Source organism: Arachis stenosperma, chromosome 7 (genome assembly GCF_014773155.1).
Source record: "Arachis stenosperma cultivar V10309 chromosome 7, arast.V10309.gnm1.PFL2, whole genome shotgun sequence".
NCBI classification, from domain to species: domain Eukaryota; kingdom Viridiplantae; phylum Streptophyta; class Magnoliopsida; order Fabales; family Fabaceae; genus Arachis; species Arachis stenosperma.
In genome coordinates, this window is record NC_080383.1 from 2,562,973 (window position 1) to 2,581,262 (window position 18,290).

Here is an 18,290-nt window from a genome sequence, read left to right on the forward strand (position 1 = left end):
TTTTTCTCTCATTAATTTGATTTGACAAAAAAAACAGTTTCTTTACATTTTATATGTACATTTTATTTATTTTTTTGACATGTCTGTATTTAACAATCTGTTAATGATGGGATGAAAAAATTTTATAAATATTTTTTAATATTTTTCTTTTTAAATTGCTTTTAATGGGATAATTTTTTTTATTTTCTAAAATACTTGATTACTTAGAATATTATATTTAAAATTTGAGTATATAAATATTTTTAAATTAAACTAAAATAAATAAATTATATTACAAAAAAATTTATTAATTTTTCCTTTTACAATATTATTTATTTAGCATATTGACTTAGTTATTTAATTGGTATATAATGCATGTAAGAAAATCACACCTATCAAGTGTTTCTTAAAATATTCGTATACTAATTTTCTAAATAATTAATTATTTAGAGTACTGAATTTGATATTCAATTATATAAAGTATTGTATTTATCATACAGAAGACACAAAAAAATATGCACATATCAATGATAAAGTGAACAAACTCCATATAACATTAAAATGGATAAGATAAGAATTTTGTTAATTAATTTTGATTTTTTAATTTATTAGTTTTTTATATATCTTTTATTTTTTTTGGGATTATTTTATTTTATTAGGCATTTTAATTTTTTTATTGTATTTTTTTATTTTAAAAATTTTAGAGTCTAAAGAACTCCTATTCAAACGATTCAAATCAGATGATTAAAAAGTGGTTTAAAAGAATAGATTTGAATTTGGGTAATTTAAAATTTATTAATGAATAACTACTAGAAGAGAAAAATTATTGCATAAATAACAGAAATAAGTTGATAATATATAGGCTAATTTAGAAAACCAAAAGAAAGTAAAAAAGTAACAAAAATTAACTTTAATTTTGAAGATAAATAAAAAGATGTGACATTTTATGCATTAGATAATTTAAATGATACTTATTATATAGGAAGTTAAAAATATTTTTACCTAAAAAAAATTTCATAACAAAATTGAGTTGAGAGAGAGATATAAAATTTTCTAACTAATTACAAAATTTTTCTATTTATCTTTATATAGCGTTTCACTTTAAGTAACTATTTTTTAGCGATAATATTCAAATGATAAATTAATCTCACATTTATAATACGATGACATTATTTCAAAACATGCAAAATGAAATAATAAAGTACAGTTTAATTAATGTGCATAGTAAAATAAACATAAAACTTATATAGTAGTAGTCAAATACGATAACAATGATTACTTTTTGTCTAAGGTACTATATTAAACTGCGACTTTAATTTATAATTATTAACTAAAAAACTTACAATGATGTATTTTTATTTTTTTATTATTTAGTTAAAAATAATATATTTTGATATTATTTTTAAGAATTATTGACATCAAATTTTGCTAATATAGCAAAAATTTTGAATATTTTTTGTCTTAAATTTCTTCCTAATCGAACAAAATAAGACAACTAACACGCACATAAAAAAATTATAATTTTTATACATTCAGATATTCAAAAGACACAAAAATTCTTTTAGCAAAATTTAAACAACTTACAAAATTTAACAAAGTATTTGATAATAAATAAAAGTGATAGACAAAATTAAAAGTTGTGAAAATGATATTTGGTGATAATTAATAACCATCGAGTAAAGAGAAGGTGGAAGGAGAAGAAGACGAGAAAGGAGAACAATGCAATATCATAGTGGCGTTGAGACAATAAAAAAATATAAATTAATAATTTAAAAAAATAAAATTAAAGATAATTTTAAAAAATGAATAATAAATTTTAAAAAATATTTTTTATCAATTATAATTATACATAAAAATAAAAAATACTTTAAATATAATTTTTTGTCTCTAATTCAAATTAAATACTATTAAAAATAAATAAATAAACATAATAACATTTATAAATATTTATTTTATAAGTAATATTTTTAAATCTTTATTTTGATTTTTGTTTTCACATACTAACAACATAATAAAATTTTTTAATATTTTATTTTATTAAATTTATAATTTTAAAATAAAAACATAAAAATTAATATCTTAAAAATAATAGAAAAGCGGCTGAATAGGCACGATAGTGCCTATTGAGCCGCTAGTAATATTAATAGCAATATTAACCATCTATATTATATTGAGATAATATCAAATGCAAATCTCTCTCTCTTTATTTTTAACACTTTTCCTTATCTTTGTATATATATACACAATACAACATATAATATTATTATATATATATAATAATTATTGAGCTAATTATATTAATAATAGAGTCTTCTATTTATACATCTTTATTTTATATATCTTTTATTTATTTCATAACACGTTATCAGCACGAGACTCTGATCAAATTTTTAGGAAGACTCAGGTAATATTTTCATTATGTCGAAGCTCTCTCATCTTGAATTCAATGCTCTTGATATATCTGGAAACAATTATTTATCATGGATATTAGATGCTGAAATCCATCTTGATTCAATGGATCTTGGAGATACCATTAAGGCTGAAAATAATGCATCCCAGAAGGATAAAGCTAAAGTCATGATTTTTCTCCGTCGTCATCTTGACGAAGGATTGAAAAATGAATATCTTACATTAAAAGATCCTGCAGATCTTTGGAAAGACCTTGAAGAAAGGTACAATCATCAGAAAACGGTGATACTTCCTCAAGCCCGGTATGAATGGACGCATTTGCGTTTACAAGATTTTAAATCTATAAATGAATATAATTCTGCAATGTTTCGAATCACCTCACGAATGAAATTGTGTGGGGAAAAAATAACTGATCATGATATGTTGGAGAAAACTTTCTCAACCTTCCATGCCTCGAATGTGCTCCTGCAGCAGCAGTATCGAGAGAAAGGGTTTAAAAAATATTCTGAGTTAATTTCTTGCCTTCTTGTTGCCGAACGCAACAATGAGTTGTTATTGAAAAATCATGAAGCGCGCCCAGCTGGCGCCGCCCCATTTCCTGAAGTAAATGCGGCAAATCATTACCCCAGAAGAGGTAAATGGCAAGCTTTTAATAACAAGAAAAATTATGGAAGGAAAAGGAATTATGTTCAAAAGAGAGGATCTCACCAGAAGTGGGACAAAGAAAGGAATATCGGGCAGAATAAATCAACCGAGGAGAAGTGTTTCCGCTGTGGTGGAAAGGGCCATTGGTCACGTACCTGTCGTACCCCAAGGCACCTAGTCGATCTTTACCAGGCATCTTTGAAAAAGAACGACAAATGAAAGGAAACAAATTTTGTTTCAAATGATGCTGAGAACTCCACCACTCATTATGATGTATCTGATTTCTTTGAGGACCCTGAAGGAAATATTGGTCATTTGATCAATGATGGAATAGTTTAATATGTGGGATTGTGAAGTATATATGTAAATAAATAATGTAAAGAACTTATTGTCAAGTTTTATTTTCTATGTATTTAAGTTTCAAATGTGATGTACATAAATAATGAAATATTAATGTTTATGAATTTTGAAATCAATGAATATGTCATGTTTTTAAAATAAAATTTTAGTATATGACATTATTTTATGTGCAATATTTCTTAGAAAAATAATTTTGATCAGGTATTCAATTTATCTGTGCATACTACTTATTTTATTATTATTTGTTTTTGAAGAGAATGGCAAGGATATGTAATGAAGATGTATGCCTTGCGGATAGTGCAAGTTCGCACACTATTCTCAAAAGTTATATATATTTTACCCATCTTGTGCCAAAAGAGGAATATGTTAATACTATTATTGGCTCAGGCAATGTGATAGAAGGCTCCGGAAGAGCTATAATTTTGTTTCCTGGAGGAACAAAATTTATAATAAATAATGCACTATTATCTACCAAGTCTCTGAGGAACTTGTTGAGTTTCAAAGATATTCGCCGAAATGGATATCATGTTGAGACGATGAATGAGGGAAATCATGAGTATTTATATATCACAACTCATGATTCAAATAAGAAAGTTATATTAGAAAAATTACCCTCACTTTCATCTGGGCTGTATTATACCAAGATTAGTGCAATTGAATCACATGCCACTGTAAACCAGAAGTTTACTAGCCCAAATGAATTCATAACTTGGCACGACCGTTTGGGTCATCCGGGAACAACCATGATGAGAAGAATTATTGAAAACTCTCATGGACATTCACTAAAGAACCAGAAGATTCTTAAAACTAGTGAATTTTGTTGTGCTACATGTTCTCAGGGAAAGCTAATTTTAAAGCCATCACCAGTAAAGATTGGATTTGAGTCTCCTGAATTCCTAGAAAGACGCATCTTCGAGATGGTCACATGTGTGCTTATTATCTTCTCGCAACCTGGCGTTTGCGAGATTATTGGCTCAAATTATTCGATTAAAAGCACAATTTCCAGAAAATCCAATTAAAGCAATTCGTCTTGATAATGCTGGTGAATTTACTTCCCAAGCTTTTGATGCTTATTGTATGGCTAATGGAATAAGTGTTGAACATCCAGTAGCTTATGTTCACACACAAAATGGGTTAGCAGAATCACTTATTAAGCGCCTCCAATTAATTGCTAGACCCTTGCTTATGAGAACAAATCTCCCAACCTCGGTTTGGGGGCATGCTATTTTACATGCCGCAGCACTTATTCGTTTGAGGCCAACGAGTTATCATCAATTCTCTCCTATGCAATTAGCTTTTGGCCAGCAGCCAAATGTTTCCCATTTAAGAATATTTGGGTGTGCAATATATGTTCCCATTGCACCACCTAATCGCACCAAAATGGGACCCCAAAGAAAATTGGGGATATATGTTGGATATGATTCTCTCTCTATAGTGAGGTATCTTGAGATACAAACTGGTGATGTGTTTAAAGCCCGGTTTGCGGATTGTCATTTTGATGAATCAAAATTTCCAACATTAGGAGGAGAGAATAAGCTTCCTGAAAAGGAACTTAATTGGAATGCATCATCGTTGATGCATTTAGATCCTCGATCAGGGCAATGTGAACTAGAAGTTCAAAAGATTATACATTTGCAAAGAATAGCAAATGAATTGCCTGATGCATTTTCCGATACAAAGAGGATAACCAAATCTTACATACCAGCGGAAAATGCCTCAATTCGAATTGACGTCCCAGTAGGACAAGTAGCCACTGAAGCAAATTCACGCTAGAAGCGTGGCAGGGCGGAAAATGCCCCAATTCGAATTGATGTCCCAGTAGGACAAATAGCCACGGAAGCAAATACACGCCAGAAGCGTGGCAGGCCTGTCGGTTCCAAAGATAAAAATCCTCGAAAGAGAAAAGAGGTAAATACAATTCCTGTTGAAAAAGACATAGTAAAGACACCAGCAGTTGTCCAAAATTCTGATATAACGCCAGAAGACGTTCAGGTACCTGAAAATTGTGAAAATGATGAGATCTCAATAAATTATGTCTTTACAGGAGAGAAATGGGACCGAAATAAGACAATTGTCAATGAAATATTTGCATATAATGTGGCATCAGATATCATGCATGAAAGTAAGGATCTTGAGCCAAGATCAGTCGAAGAATGTCGACAAAGAAATGATTGGCCAAAATGGGAAGCAGCCATGAAGGCTGAATTAGACTCACTTGCAAAACGTGAAGTCTTTGGACCTATAGTCCGTACACCTGAAGATGTAAAACCTGTTGGATATAAGTGGGTATTTGTGAGAAAACGAAATGAGAAAAATGAAGTCGTGCGCTACAAAGCCCGACTTGTGGCACAAGGTTTTTCACAAAGGCCCGGTATAGATTATGAAGAAACGTATTCCCCTGTAGTGGATGCGATAACTTTGCGTTATTTGGTCAGCTTATCTGCATATCATAAACTGCATATGCATTTAATGGATGTGGTAACAGCCTATTTATACGGCTCATTAGATCGGGATATCTATATGAAAGTCCCTGAAGGATTAAAGATATCTAAACCATCCAATGAATATTCGCAAGGGTTATACTCAGTCAAATTGCAAAGATCTTTATATGGTCTAAAGCAATCTGGACGAATGTGGTATAATCGTCTTACTGAGTATCTGGCCAAAAACGGATTCAAGAATGATGATATCTGCCCATGTGTTTTCATAAAGAAATCTGCATCTGGATTCGTTATAATTGCTGTGTACGTTGATGATTTAAATATCATTGGGACTCCTGAAGAGATTCCAACAATTATAAAAACTCTAAAAGAAGAGTTTGAGATGAAAGATCTTGGAAAGACTAAATTTTGTCTCGGCCTGCAGATCGAGCATATAAAAGACGGGATCTTTATTCATCAAACAACATACACAGAAAAGATCTTGAAGAGATTTTATATGGATAAGTCACATCCATTAAGTACCCCAATGATCGTAAGATCTTTGGATGTGAAAAAGGATCAATTCCGTCCTAAAGAAGAAAATGAAGATATCCTTGGTCCTGAAGTACCATATCTTAGTGCCATTGGAGCACTAATGTATCTTGCTAATAATACGCGACCTGACATATCATTCGCGGTGAATTTACTAGCAAGGTATAGTTCCTCTCCAACCAGAAGACATTGGAGTGGAATCAAACAAATTTTTCGATATCTTCATGGAACGGTTGATATGGGATTGTTTTATCCCTATGGATCCAAATCACAACTAGTTGGCTATGCAGATGCCGGATACTTGTCTGATCCACATAAAGGGAGATCTCAAACAGGATACCTGTTCACATATGGTGGTACAGCTATATCTTGAAGGTCCACAAAACAGACGATTGCTGCAACATCCTCTAATCATGCTGAAATACTGGCGATTCATGAAGCTAGTCGCGAGTGTTTTTGGCTGAGGAGTTTGATTCAATATATTATGTCATCATGTGGACTGATTGATCATAAGATAGCTCCAACTGTCCTGTTTGAAGATAATACAGCATGCATTGCTCAACTTAAGGGAGGATACATCAAAGGTGATAGAACAAAGCATATTTCTCCCAAATTCTTCTTCACTCATGACCTTCAAAATCAAGGGACAATTGATGTCCAACAGATCCGTTCAAGTGACAATCTGGCAGATTTATTTACAAAGCCACTCCCAAAATCCTCCTTTGAAAGATTGGTACATGAGATTGGGATGTGCCGATTTCGAGACGTTAAATGATGTCGGCAAGAGGGGGAGACTGTACTCTTTTTTCCTTGGTCAGGTTTTTTTCCCATTGGGTTTTTCTTGACAAGGTTTTTAATGAGGCAGTCCCCATCACAAAGGATATTGTACTCTTTTCCCTTCACTAAGGTTTTTCCCACAGGGTTTTCCTTTAGTAAGGTTTTAATGAGGCAATAATCCTAAATGGGCATCCAAGGGGGAGTGTTGTGATAAGAACAACAACGTGGATGCCCATTCCCATGCAAAACTCACTTTTTCAAAGAAGGAATGACATTAAATGCATGTTGAAATTAAGCTCCCAATATGTGTATAAATAGAGGCCTTTGCCTCTGAGAGAAAAGCAAGCAAGTAATAATAAAATCACTTCTCTCTTTATGTTACAATCAAATACTCTTCTCTTTATATTTCTACTACAATTTTTTCTCTTCTTTTATTTTATAAGTATTTTAAATTCTATTTTCTATTACTCTTTACATATAATATTAATAGCAATATTAACCATCTATATTATATTGAGATAATATCAAATGCAAATCTCTCTCTCTTTATTTTTAATACTTTTTCTTATCTTTATATATATATATACACAATACAACATATAATATTATTATATATATAATAATTATTGAGCTAATTATATTAATAATAGAGTCTTCTATTTATACATCTTTATTTTATATATCTTTTATTTATTTCATAACATAATAAAAACAAAAATGAAACCTCATCTTCTTTAATAAAAAAAGGAACATATTCAAATTTGATTGCCAAAATGTTGCATCACAGTCACGAAATTACAGCTACAAAAGATTAAAAGATCCCACGCAAAAATGAACACCATGTGACATAGTAATTGAAACGTATAAAAATATATAAATACAGTTTTTTTTGTTTGGTCAGATTTTGGGATTATTGGGCTTATATAATGGGCTTATAACAGGCAGAGTAAAACAACATGAAAGAAGCAAGCCCAAAAAAATATGAACAGATTTTATTCCTCAAAAAACAAAATCACTAAATGACCAAAAATTATATATAATTAAAAAATAAAAAAGTTCAAGTCCAAAAAATAAAAAAATAAAAAAATAAAAAAGTTATTTTGTCTTCTTCCAAATATTTGTGTTCTGCGTTGTGTAGATAGATCTTAGATCCAAACTCTTACGCTCTTCTTCAGCTGATTTCTACTTCACAAATCACAAGGTACTCTCTTTCTCTCTCTCGATCTCTTCAATTTTGTTGTTCGATATTTGGATCTTTGCATTTCCGTCTTCTCCCCCTTTTTAAGGGTTCAGTTTTTTAATTCTTTCATTTTCAATTTTCCGTTTGCTTCTATTCGTTGTATTCCTTCTATTATATATCATTTGGTTATGGTTATGGTAATCTCAAGTATCGAACCAAATTTTAGTTTCAATAAGAGGATTTTATCAGGTATCACAATAATCTTAACAATCAAGCAAATATATGGGATGAGTTTTGAGCTACTAAGACTTTTATGCTGGGATTCTGCCCTAGGGTTTATGTTTTAACGCCGCTATTGGAACATAGGGTTTTGGGAATTGTTTCCTCTCTTTTTTTAAATTGTTATTGTAGATTATAAGTTGTTCTTTCAGTAGAAGCTACCTTGTTTTGGCACATTTTGTTTTCATTAGATTGAGATTACTTTTAGATGCGCTATACTGCCATTTATCACATGCTACTATATGGAAGATTTTAGTGACGCGGGATAAGAGATTCAGATATTTTTGCTGATATGTACAAATTTATGATTTGATAATTGTACATGACTCTTTTATACTGTCATTTACCAAAATTAAAACTGTTTGGATGTCAATGGTTTTTCGCTATATGACGATTCTGTTGTCGACTGTTCGCCATGTTTGATTTATGGAGTTTTAGAAAAATGCAAAAATTATTTCTCAAAATAAGCTTGCTAAATGGTGGGTTTTGTATGTATGTGTTGATGGCAGAACTATGCCTTCTCAAAAGGTTGAAACGGGTCATAAAGACACGGTCCATGATGTTGCAATGGATTACTATGGTAAGAGGCTGGCTACGGCCTCATCCGATCACACCATTAAGATTATCGGGGTGTCCAACAATGCCTCTCAGCATCTAGCTACCTTGTCTGGTCACCAAGGACCTGTTTGGCAGGTTGTGTGGGCTCACCCGAAATTTGGTTCTCTACTCGCTTCTTGTTCCTATGATGGGCGTGTTATATTGTGGAAGGAGGGTAATCAAAATGAATGGACTCAAGCTCATGTCTTCGATGATCATAAGTCTTCTGTTAATTCAATTGCTTGGGCACCTCATGAGTTGGGTCTTCGCCTGGCTTGTGGTTCATCAGATGGGAATATCTCGGTGTTCACTGCCAGACCAGATGGTGGTTGGGACACTTCAAGGATAGATCAGGCTCACCCTGTTGGCGTAACTTCGGTGTCTTGGGCTCCCTCAACAGCGCCTGGTGCTCTGGTTGGTTCCGGCCTTCTAGATCCCGTGCACAAGCTATGCTCGGGTGGCTGTGACAATACTGTGAAGGTGTGGAAGCTCAGCGACGGGCAATGGAAGTTGGACTGCTTCCCTGCTCTTAAGATGCATACGGATTGGGTTCGGGATGTTGCTTGGGCACCCAACTTGGGACTCCCTAAGTCCACCATTGCCAGTGCGTCGCAAGATGGTAGAGTGATCATATGGACCGTGGCCAAGGAGGGGGATCAGTGGGAAGGAAAAGTTTTGAATGATTTCAAGACCCCCGTTTGGAGGGTTTCGTGGTCCTTGACTGGCAATATATTGGCCGTGGCGGATGGTAACAACAACGTTACCTTATGGAAGGAAGCTGTAGATGGCGAGTGGCAACAGGTGACAACCGTTGAACCTTAGGATCTGAATTTTTTTTTAATTCTTTTTTCCAGGTCTCGCATGTTAATTTTGGATTATGGTCCTTAGAGCTTACTTCTTAAATATAGTTGACATCACATTTCATTCCATATTATACGGTTTGAGTAACTGTGCTTGGCAAGTTCCTTTGATGTCGCGATCCACTGAACACTCTGTGATTGTAAGATTGAAGTTGAATAGCATAAGCTGGTTTATGTATGGATTGGAATTTAGAAGGTCATGTCTCTAGGATATCTGTGACATTTCACTAGAAGTGAGTTGCATAAACTTGTGGCGCATCCTTTTTTATTTTGCACAAGCATGGATTAAATGGATAGTTCTCTACATATTTTAATCTGTAAAGTATGATTACAAAACAAAATAGTTTTCTTTTTAAATTCTTCTGGTGCTGGAGGCTGTGACCTGTGAGCTGCACAAGAACTTAACAAAGGAGTGTGATCATTAAGTAGTGTTTTGTTTTCTGTTTTCGTTTTTTTTTTTTTTATTTTGGTACTACAACTCTACAAGTTTAGCAAGGTCCTAAGTTACTCAGATTTTATTTATTGTCTTAAAGAGAAATGGACAAAAAGAAATAAATATATGTAAAGGAAAAACGACATGTCCACCACAAGGTGGCAGATAAATTATGGTTTAAATTGTAACCCAGATAATGCTAAGTCCACTAGGAGGACATCTGCAACATTAAAAAATGTTTTGAAATCAGAGGAGCGGACTTCTTATCCCGAAAAAGCTTGATGGCAACACCGGGATTTCATTTTGTTGACTTACCATCTGCAGAGCTTAGGAACATTGTCTTAGATGATGCGAGAGGGACTCTACTACCCCGAACTATTTCCATAATGTAATTTTGGGCTTCCAGCCCCGTTTAGTATACCAAAAAAAAAATGTTTTGAAATGCTTTTGGTTTCAATTATCATAAAAGAAAGTAGTAATTTGCTATGCACGAAAGAGATAAAGTAAAGGGTTGAAATGTTACAAAATTGGGAATGGATAATATTACTCTTGTAAATAGATATTGTCATTTTTGTTTGGGAGATGTTACTCTTAATCTCATTTTTGTTTGAAAGATATTACTCTCAATACAAAATTAATGAATTATATTTATAATAAGATTTTATCAAAATAGAAGTGATATTATAAAAAACGATCATTAGTATCCATTTATGACAACAAAAAATGGCTATGAAAATAGTTGTAATTACACAACTACTTTAGCCAAATCATTAAGGAAAAATAGTTGTCCAAGAAAATTAAAATAAATTATGAAATATTTTGTCATGCGAAAGATTTTAGTTGACAAAATAGTTAGAACTAAGTATCTTTTTATCTTCCGAAAACTATTTCATGAATTTTTCAAGAATTAAAAGGTCTAAAAGGTTGATTATCCAATAAACTAATAAATCCTCTCTTTTCTTCTTTTCCTGGATCTGGAAAGACAAAACTACATAAATGCAAAACCAAAGAGAAGATGGAAATGAAGACCTTGGAAAAAAAAAAATATCACAAAAATCACGGTTTGTGGACCACAAATGTCAAGACAGGCATCAACTCCTACCTTAAAACATAATTCTGAAATTTGTCACTTACCCTTACCCTAATCAATTGGTAATACAACAGTGGAGGATATATCATATGAGACAGATGGTTGTTCAACCTTGAAAGAAAGAAAGAAGAAAAATAACCCTCAACTAATAAGACGTGGACCAAATGTATACACTTCCTATTAAGAAAATAAGATCACCTACTCCAGTCTCTAACCATAATCCACCATGTGATCATGTCCTCCTTTTTTTTTTTTTTGGGGTATTTTAGAATTATATAATCCTTCCACCAAATCCCTTATTGGAGGTCCCAATCTCATGTAGAATAATCAACCATGAGTTTATACTTTATACTTTATAGGCATCAAGTAATTAATATTGTTCCATCTAATAGTCATAGGCATGCCTACTCTTAGGTCCTTCATTTTTGTTTTGGTGGAATAATAAAAGGTTCAAGTACCCTAGTCATGTTATTTATTATAGGTTTAATTACTCTATTGGTTCTTATAGTTTTGCGAAATTTTTAATTAGGCTCTTATACTTTTTTTTTTTAATTGGGTCCTTGTATTAATTTTTTTTTCAATTCGGTCCCTTTTAGCAGTAATTTGCTTAATTTTGCAGGAACCTAATTAAAAAAAATTGGTGCAAGGACCTAAATAAAAGGAAAAATAAGTGTAGGGACCCAAGTAAAAAAAATTAGTGCAAGAACTTAATTAAAAGAAAAAAAAAATATAAGGATCTAATTAAAAATTTCACGAAACTAAAAACTAAGAGAATAATTAAACATTTATTATATTACGAATTTAATTTTGATGCAACGAAAGTAATTAGATGACTTTTTAAATAATAAATTTAAAAATTAGTTATTTTTAGGTGATAATACACGATTGATTATCTAACAACGTATTCAAATCCAAATCTTTGTTTATAAGCATAAGTTAATATACAAATACAATACAAAATTGGTGGACATACAATCACAACTCACAAGGCATTAAAAGAAGGTATATGATAAACATCACAAGAATTATTATTGTTTCTTTTATGTGGTTGAAGAAGACACAACAAGAGTTATTCTCAGCTGATCCAAACAGCAACATATATATAAATTGACAACAACTGTGGAAGGTTGATTTGTTGGAAGCACAATGAGAACTCACTATTTCATGCCTCCCAATTTTCCCCCAACATGTTGTATGATGATCATATTTTCTTTCTCCATATATTCCTTTCTTTCTTTTATTATTTTTAAAAAAATAGGTTATAGGAAAACACTAATCTAAAGTAAAATCTTTTTAGCTTTATTTAGTGTTACAAAAGTATTTATAAAAAAAATAGTTAACAAAAAACATAATAATCAATAACGGAGTACAATCATGAAAAATGATGGCTACAATAAGTTTTTTGTGACCACCAAATTATCCAATCATCCTAGCTATTTTACCTATAAACTCTATAAAATATTTGATGACATAATTTAAGCCATTGATTTCATACTTTTTTATTCCATTTTACTAAATTTTAATTATTCTATTAATCCCTATAATTTTACTAAATTTTTAGTTAGATCTCTATATATCTTTTTTTAATTAAATTTTTATACTATTTATAATTTATTTAATTTTATAATTATTTATTTTTATGTCAAAAATATTAAAAATAACAAAATATTTTTTCTAAAATATATGCGATTAAATATTTAATTAGGATTTTAATTATGAATAGAAAAAGTATGAGGAGCCAATGGAATATTTGTATAATGTGTATAATAGAAGTTTAGAGAATATTAAAGATATAACTATTAGTTTAAGAGTTCGATCCTTGGTGAACCCAAAAATCAGTTTAAATTTTAATAGTATGGGGATGTTTATTTTGTAACTCATATAGCTCCTAGGATCCGAATGAATATTTTTAATTTGTGAAAAAATATTCAATTAAATCTAATATTTTTACATTAAAAATGATCTAATTATAACATTAAAAATAATATAAGAATTTAATTAAAAAATATATAAAAATTTAATTATAAATTTAATAAAACTATATGAATCTAACAAAAGAATAAAATGTTTTCTAATAAATTTCTTTCAATCGGCTACAAAACTTTCAAGCATAGCCTAAGGTATGACAAATTAAACCGAATCATAATGATGTATGGAAATAATAAGATTTGCTTGTATCTTAATAGAAGAATAAAGATTACATTCTTGTGGCAACAATCAAGCCTAAGATGCTGTGTGTGTATATATATATGATTTCTATTAATTATAATAGATTAGATAATGGAATGAGTGGCAAGGTGGGCAAGTTCATGGCAGCATTTTGCGAAGTTGAAGGCAAATGATGGGTCACCTCAAACAGTGTTTGTGTGTGTGTTTCATCAAAGTTGGTCTTAGCAACGGCGTTGACTTTGTAGAAAACCACCTATGGCCTAATTATGCACTAAATAATGCATTTTATATCTAAATACTAATTAAATAATCATTATTTAAACATGAAGTTAGTGGTTGCAAAGTATCGAACCAATGAAAATGGTAACAAGAAATAAAAAATAAAAAACATAAAATTTTAATGCTAAAAAGGTAAAATAAAAAATAGTAACTTAACATTTTAGTAAAAGAAAAAATAGTTACTAACATTTTAGTAAAATAAAATAAAAAATTATTCAATATTAACTCAATGTAAGATAAACATAAAAGAAAAAATAGTTAGTTCACATTTTTCATAGAAAAATAACAAAGTTTAAAGAGGATAAAGGAAATATCAAGATAGAATAAGGCTTTTTTTTATCAATATTGATGTAATTGTAGGTTATTGTTTGTTATCTTATTAACTTTTTTTATTGGTGTAACATTTTACAAATATAACTTTTACATTAATTTTTTTACATTCTTTTAGTTGAATTACCAAAATTTGCTTATTTTTTACATGTTACTTTTAAATAATTATCCAGATGTTCTAAGCAAAAAATTTGGATTAAACGTACAAAACATTGGTCAAATACAAAATTCGTTTATTACTTATTAAAATAGTGTTATTTTATTACTTTTATTATATTTTAAATTTTTTAAAAAATTTTGTCAATGTAAAAATTTTCAAAGATATTTGTGTTAAATAAATAATAGACACTTATATGCAGTTAATTTGATGTAAAGTTAATAGTTAAAAATTATTAAATAATTTAATAAATTTAACTAAATTATTATTAAATAATTTTTTAATATCACATGAAATTAATAAATAAATATTAAGACATAAAGTAGAGCAATAGGTTAGCAATATAAGCATTCCCGTGGAGTCTAGAAGAGTCACGCACAAAACAATGAGTGAGTGGGGTATGCTACGAAAATTCATGGAAACCCTAATTTCTTATATCCCAATCTCACAAACACCGCACCTTCCTCTCTCTGGAATTTTTAGGATCAACGTTCAAATTAGACAAGCCATAACTATTTAATGTACAAGCCTAATCTCATTTCACTACCATTAGGTCAATTCTTTTGGAATTTGATTCCATCTCTAGAATGATATAACCATTTAAGAAAGGACAATTCGATTCCTAATTTTTTAGTCCAAGGACATTTAAGTTTATAAGAATTTAGAAATATATTTAAATTTCTGACTTTTTTAAATTTTGGACAGATCGATCATTAAGTCTAACTTATCGCATGTTAAAAACTCTTCAACGTGTGCATTCGTAACGACCAAGTCAGTACAATGTGAGTCACATTTGATTTATTCGTTGAATCTGATTGACCCAAGTTAACATAAAAGATCAATATGTTTAAGTTTTGAAAAAGTTAATGACTTAACCATATTTTCAAATCCAGACAAACTTAGACAAACTTAAATATTTACGGATCAAAAAATCAAAAACCTATTTATCATTTTTCCTGAGTACTATAATTGAATGAGAGGAATTGTATATTCCTTTCTTTACAACAACTTAGAATGTCAAAACTCTTCTTATTTACAACAAATAATCTCAAATTCAATTTCTGAATACAACACAATATCTACCGAAGAAAGTTGTTTCCTTATGAAATTTCTCTAAAATAGTGAAAACGTAATATTTTATTCTTTGTTTTCACTTTTTAATATTTTTTTTTTTCAAAACTATGAAAATAAAAAAATTGGAAAAAAAAAACACAAACCAATATCACTACAATTAACTAATTTGGTGGACTACACCCACTTAGCTACCATTTAGACATTAAAATTCACAACAAGAAGATGCCCTATAATTCCATTAAAGACATGTTCATTTCTTACAAGGTTTTATGACCTTTTTACAACATGAAAAATTATTTCTTAGAAGAAAAAGAAATTAAAAAAAAAAAAAGAGGGAGAGGGATCCATTTCTCTCAATCTAATCATTCATGCTGAAAATCTACACCCTTTGAAGCCATGCCCCTTGAGTGCTAAGGAGGCAAAATGATAGTAGTACTTTATCTTTTACAATTGCTCTCAAGATAAGAAAAGTTTCAAAAAGAAAAAAGAAAAAAAAATTCACCACCTACAACACTAATCAACCTTTGTTTCTTTGGAAGCCCTTCAAGTAATTAGACTTGACCATAAAGTTAAACAAAAAATCAAAAACCAAAAATGATATCAGAAAATCTATGCCAATTGCCAACCCTTCTCATCATTCTAAGCCATACATGTTGCTAGAATTATCTCACATTGCTGGAAATTCAGCATAGGAAACTAAAATTCCTAAAAATAATTAAGAGGATTAGTACTAATCTAACTTTAATAGAGTAACACTTGCATTTGTTAACTAGTATTATGAAATAACACAAAAATTTACCAATGCAAACCCACATTAGATTTAGACTTAGATACATAACCTTAACAAATTCCAATCCATAAAATTATCATCCAAACATATCATAATTCATAACATTTTCTCTTTTTTTTTTTTTGGTTTTTGCAATTCCACTTATAGAAATTAAAGAAAAAAAATAAATGTGAAAGAAGAAAAAAACCGGATCCAATCCATCAAGGAACTTACTCTCACAGAATTAAGATCATATTACCATAATCTTATATCTGATCATCATTCATTTCAATTGTTTTTTTTTTCCTTCCGCATCATAACAGATAGAAAAAAATAATAATAATAACAGAAGAAAAAAAAGATTTAATAGAGATATAAGAAGAAAAAAATATTAAAAGTCATCATTTCTTCAAATATAGAATCATTCAAAGGCACAAGGCGGTGCAGCGAAGCTCATCATCATCGCCACCCTCCAACGGCGGCGCGTTGAGATCAAACGGCAACGGCGCTCTAAACGACGACGAAACAATATTATCGCCGTCGTCAACCACCGACGATGAAGAATCACAATCACTATGGCAATCTTCTGGCACAACCGGAGGAGTCCGAGGGTACCTCCTACCCACCGTCGCCGGCGCCACCGTACACGGCGGCGCCGTCATCGTCCGCGGCCCGCTGAACGATTCCACTGTGCTGCTCATTCCACTGCACGTCGGCCTCTGAGGGTTCACCGGACTCTTCTGAAACCCGCCGCCGGCGCCGCCGTTCACGGCGGCGTAGTAGTAAGGATCAACGACGGCGCTATGGGGGTTGTTCTGGTAGCAAAAAGGAGAAGAGAGAGGAAAATTGGTCTTGGCTTTTGGTCCCCGGAGTGTTCTTGCGGCGGCGTCGTAAGCGCGTGCGGCGTCCTCGGCGGAATCGAAAGTTCCGAGCCAAACCCTCGCTTTCTTCAACGGGTCTCTGATTTCGGCGGCGAATCTTCCCCACGGTCTCTTCCTCACACCGCGGTATCTAACTTCCTTCAATACTGGCATCGGCCCTGATCCGTTTACCTCCGCCGCCGCAACCGCCGCCGTGGGTTTCAGAGCCGCAGCTCCTCTGCCTCTTCCCATGGCGATGGCTTTGGTTTTCAATATAAAAAGAGTAATTTGGTGATGTTTTAAGGAACAGAGCGGAACCCAGATTTGGAAACGATGAAAAGAATCAAGCTTTGAAATCAAATAAGCATTTCAGTGTGTGAAATTTTGATGGGTCGTTCACACTAATTTCAGAGAAAGAAAGAGAGAAAGAAAGAAAAGCAACACCTTCTTCTTCTTCTTCTTTGTTCTTTGAATCTTTGTCTTTGTTGTTGGGTGTTGTGTGGTGTGGTGTGGTGTGGTTTGATGCACACCAAAAAAATTTATTAATAAAAATGGATGTCAAAGTGTGTTAGCTTCTTTCTTCTCTGTGGCTTTCTCTGGCCGTGTCTGTCTGTAATGTCATATCTTTTTTCTTCTTTTTATTTCTTTCTTTCTTTCTTTTTTTTTTGAATCAAGTCATTATTTTTTTATTTATTTCTTTACCTTTATTGGGGGCTTCTCCCTTCCTTCTCAGCCTGACCTCTTGTCCTGCTTTTCTTTTATCCTTTTGTTTTTGTATTTTTCTCCATCTCCTAAAATATTTTACATTTATTCCCATGGAATCATTTCAAATTTTATTGCCAAAAATTTAATTAACTTGATGGAAATTCAATAACTTATGATTAAGAAACTATATGGCCAATTTAGTAATAATTTTAATTTTGATGTATTATTAGTCGTAAAATTATATTCATTTTTTAAATAATTATTATGTAAGATAATTATTTTTATTAATGTGAATATTCATAATAATCATTTGACTGATTTTGACAAATTTATTTTGCAAATCACGTGTATTTATTATTTTTTGGC

General features: G+C 31.2%; 2 protein-coding genes across 2 annotated transcripts; one reads left to right on the plus strand and one right to left on the minus strand.

The window, feature by feature from the left end:
* The first annotated feature begins 8,222 nt into the window (after positions 1–8,222).
* LOC130941477 (protein transport protein SEC13 homolog B) lies at positions 8,223–10,372 on the plus strand. The gene is made up of 2 exons (XM_057870000.1): positions 8,223–8,343; positions 9,111–10,372. The coding sequence occupies exon 2, from the start codon at positions 9,115–9,117 to the stop codon at positions 10,018–10,020; it is 906 nt and encodes a 301-aa protein (XP_057725983.1). The 5' UTR covers positions 8,223–8,343; positions 9,111–9,114; the 3' UTR covers positions 10,021–10,372.
* Positions 10,373–16,453: 6,081 nt separating this feature from the next.
* LOC130941407 (ethylene-responsive transcription factor 3-like) lies at positions 16,454–17,906 on the minus strand. The gene has a single exon (XM_057869895.1). The coding sequence runs from the start codon at positions 17,469–17,471 to the stop codon at positions 16,785–16,787; it is 687 nt and encodes a 228-aa protein (XP_057725878.1). The 5' UTR covers positions 17,472–17,906; the 3' UTR covers positions 16,454–16,784.
* Positions 17,907–18,290: the final 384 nt, after the last annotated feature.

Bases quoted from the DNA above. Each gene is read 5' to 3' on its own strand.
- LOC130941407 (XM_057869895.1), bottom strand. From the start codon at position 17,471: ATGGGAAGAGGCAGAGGAGCTGCGGCTCTGAAACCCACGGCGGCGGTT.
- LOC130941477 (XM_057870000.1), top strand. From the start codon at position 9,115: ATGCCTTCTCAAAAGGTTGAAACGGGTCATAAAGACACGGTCCATGAT.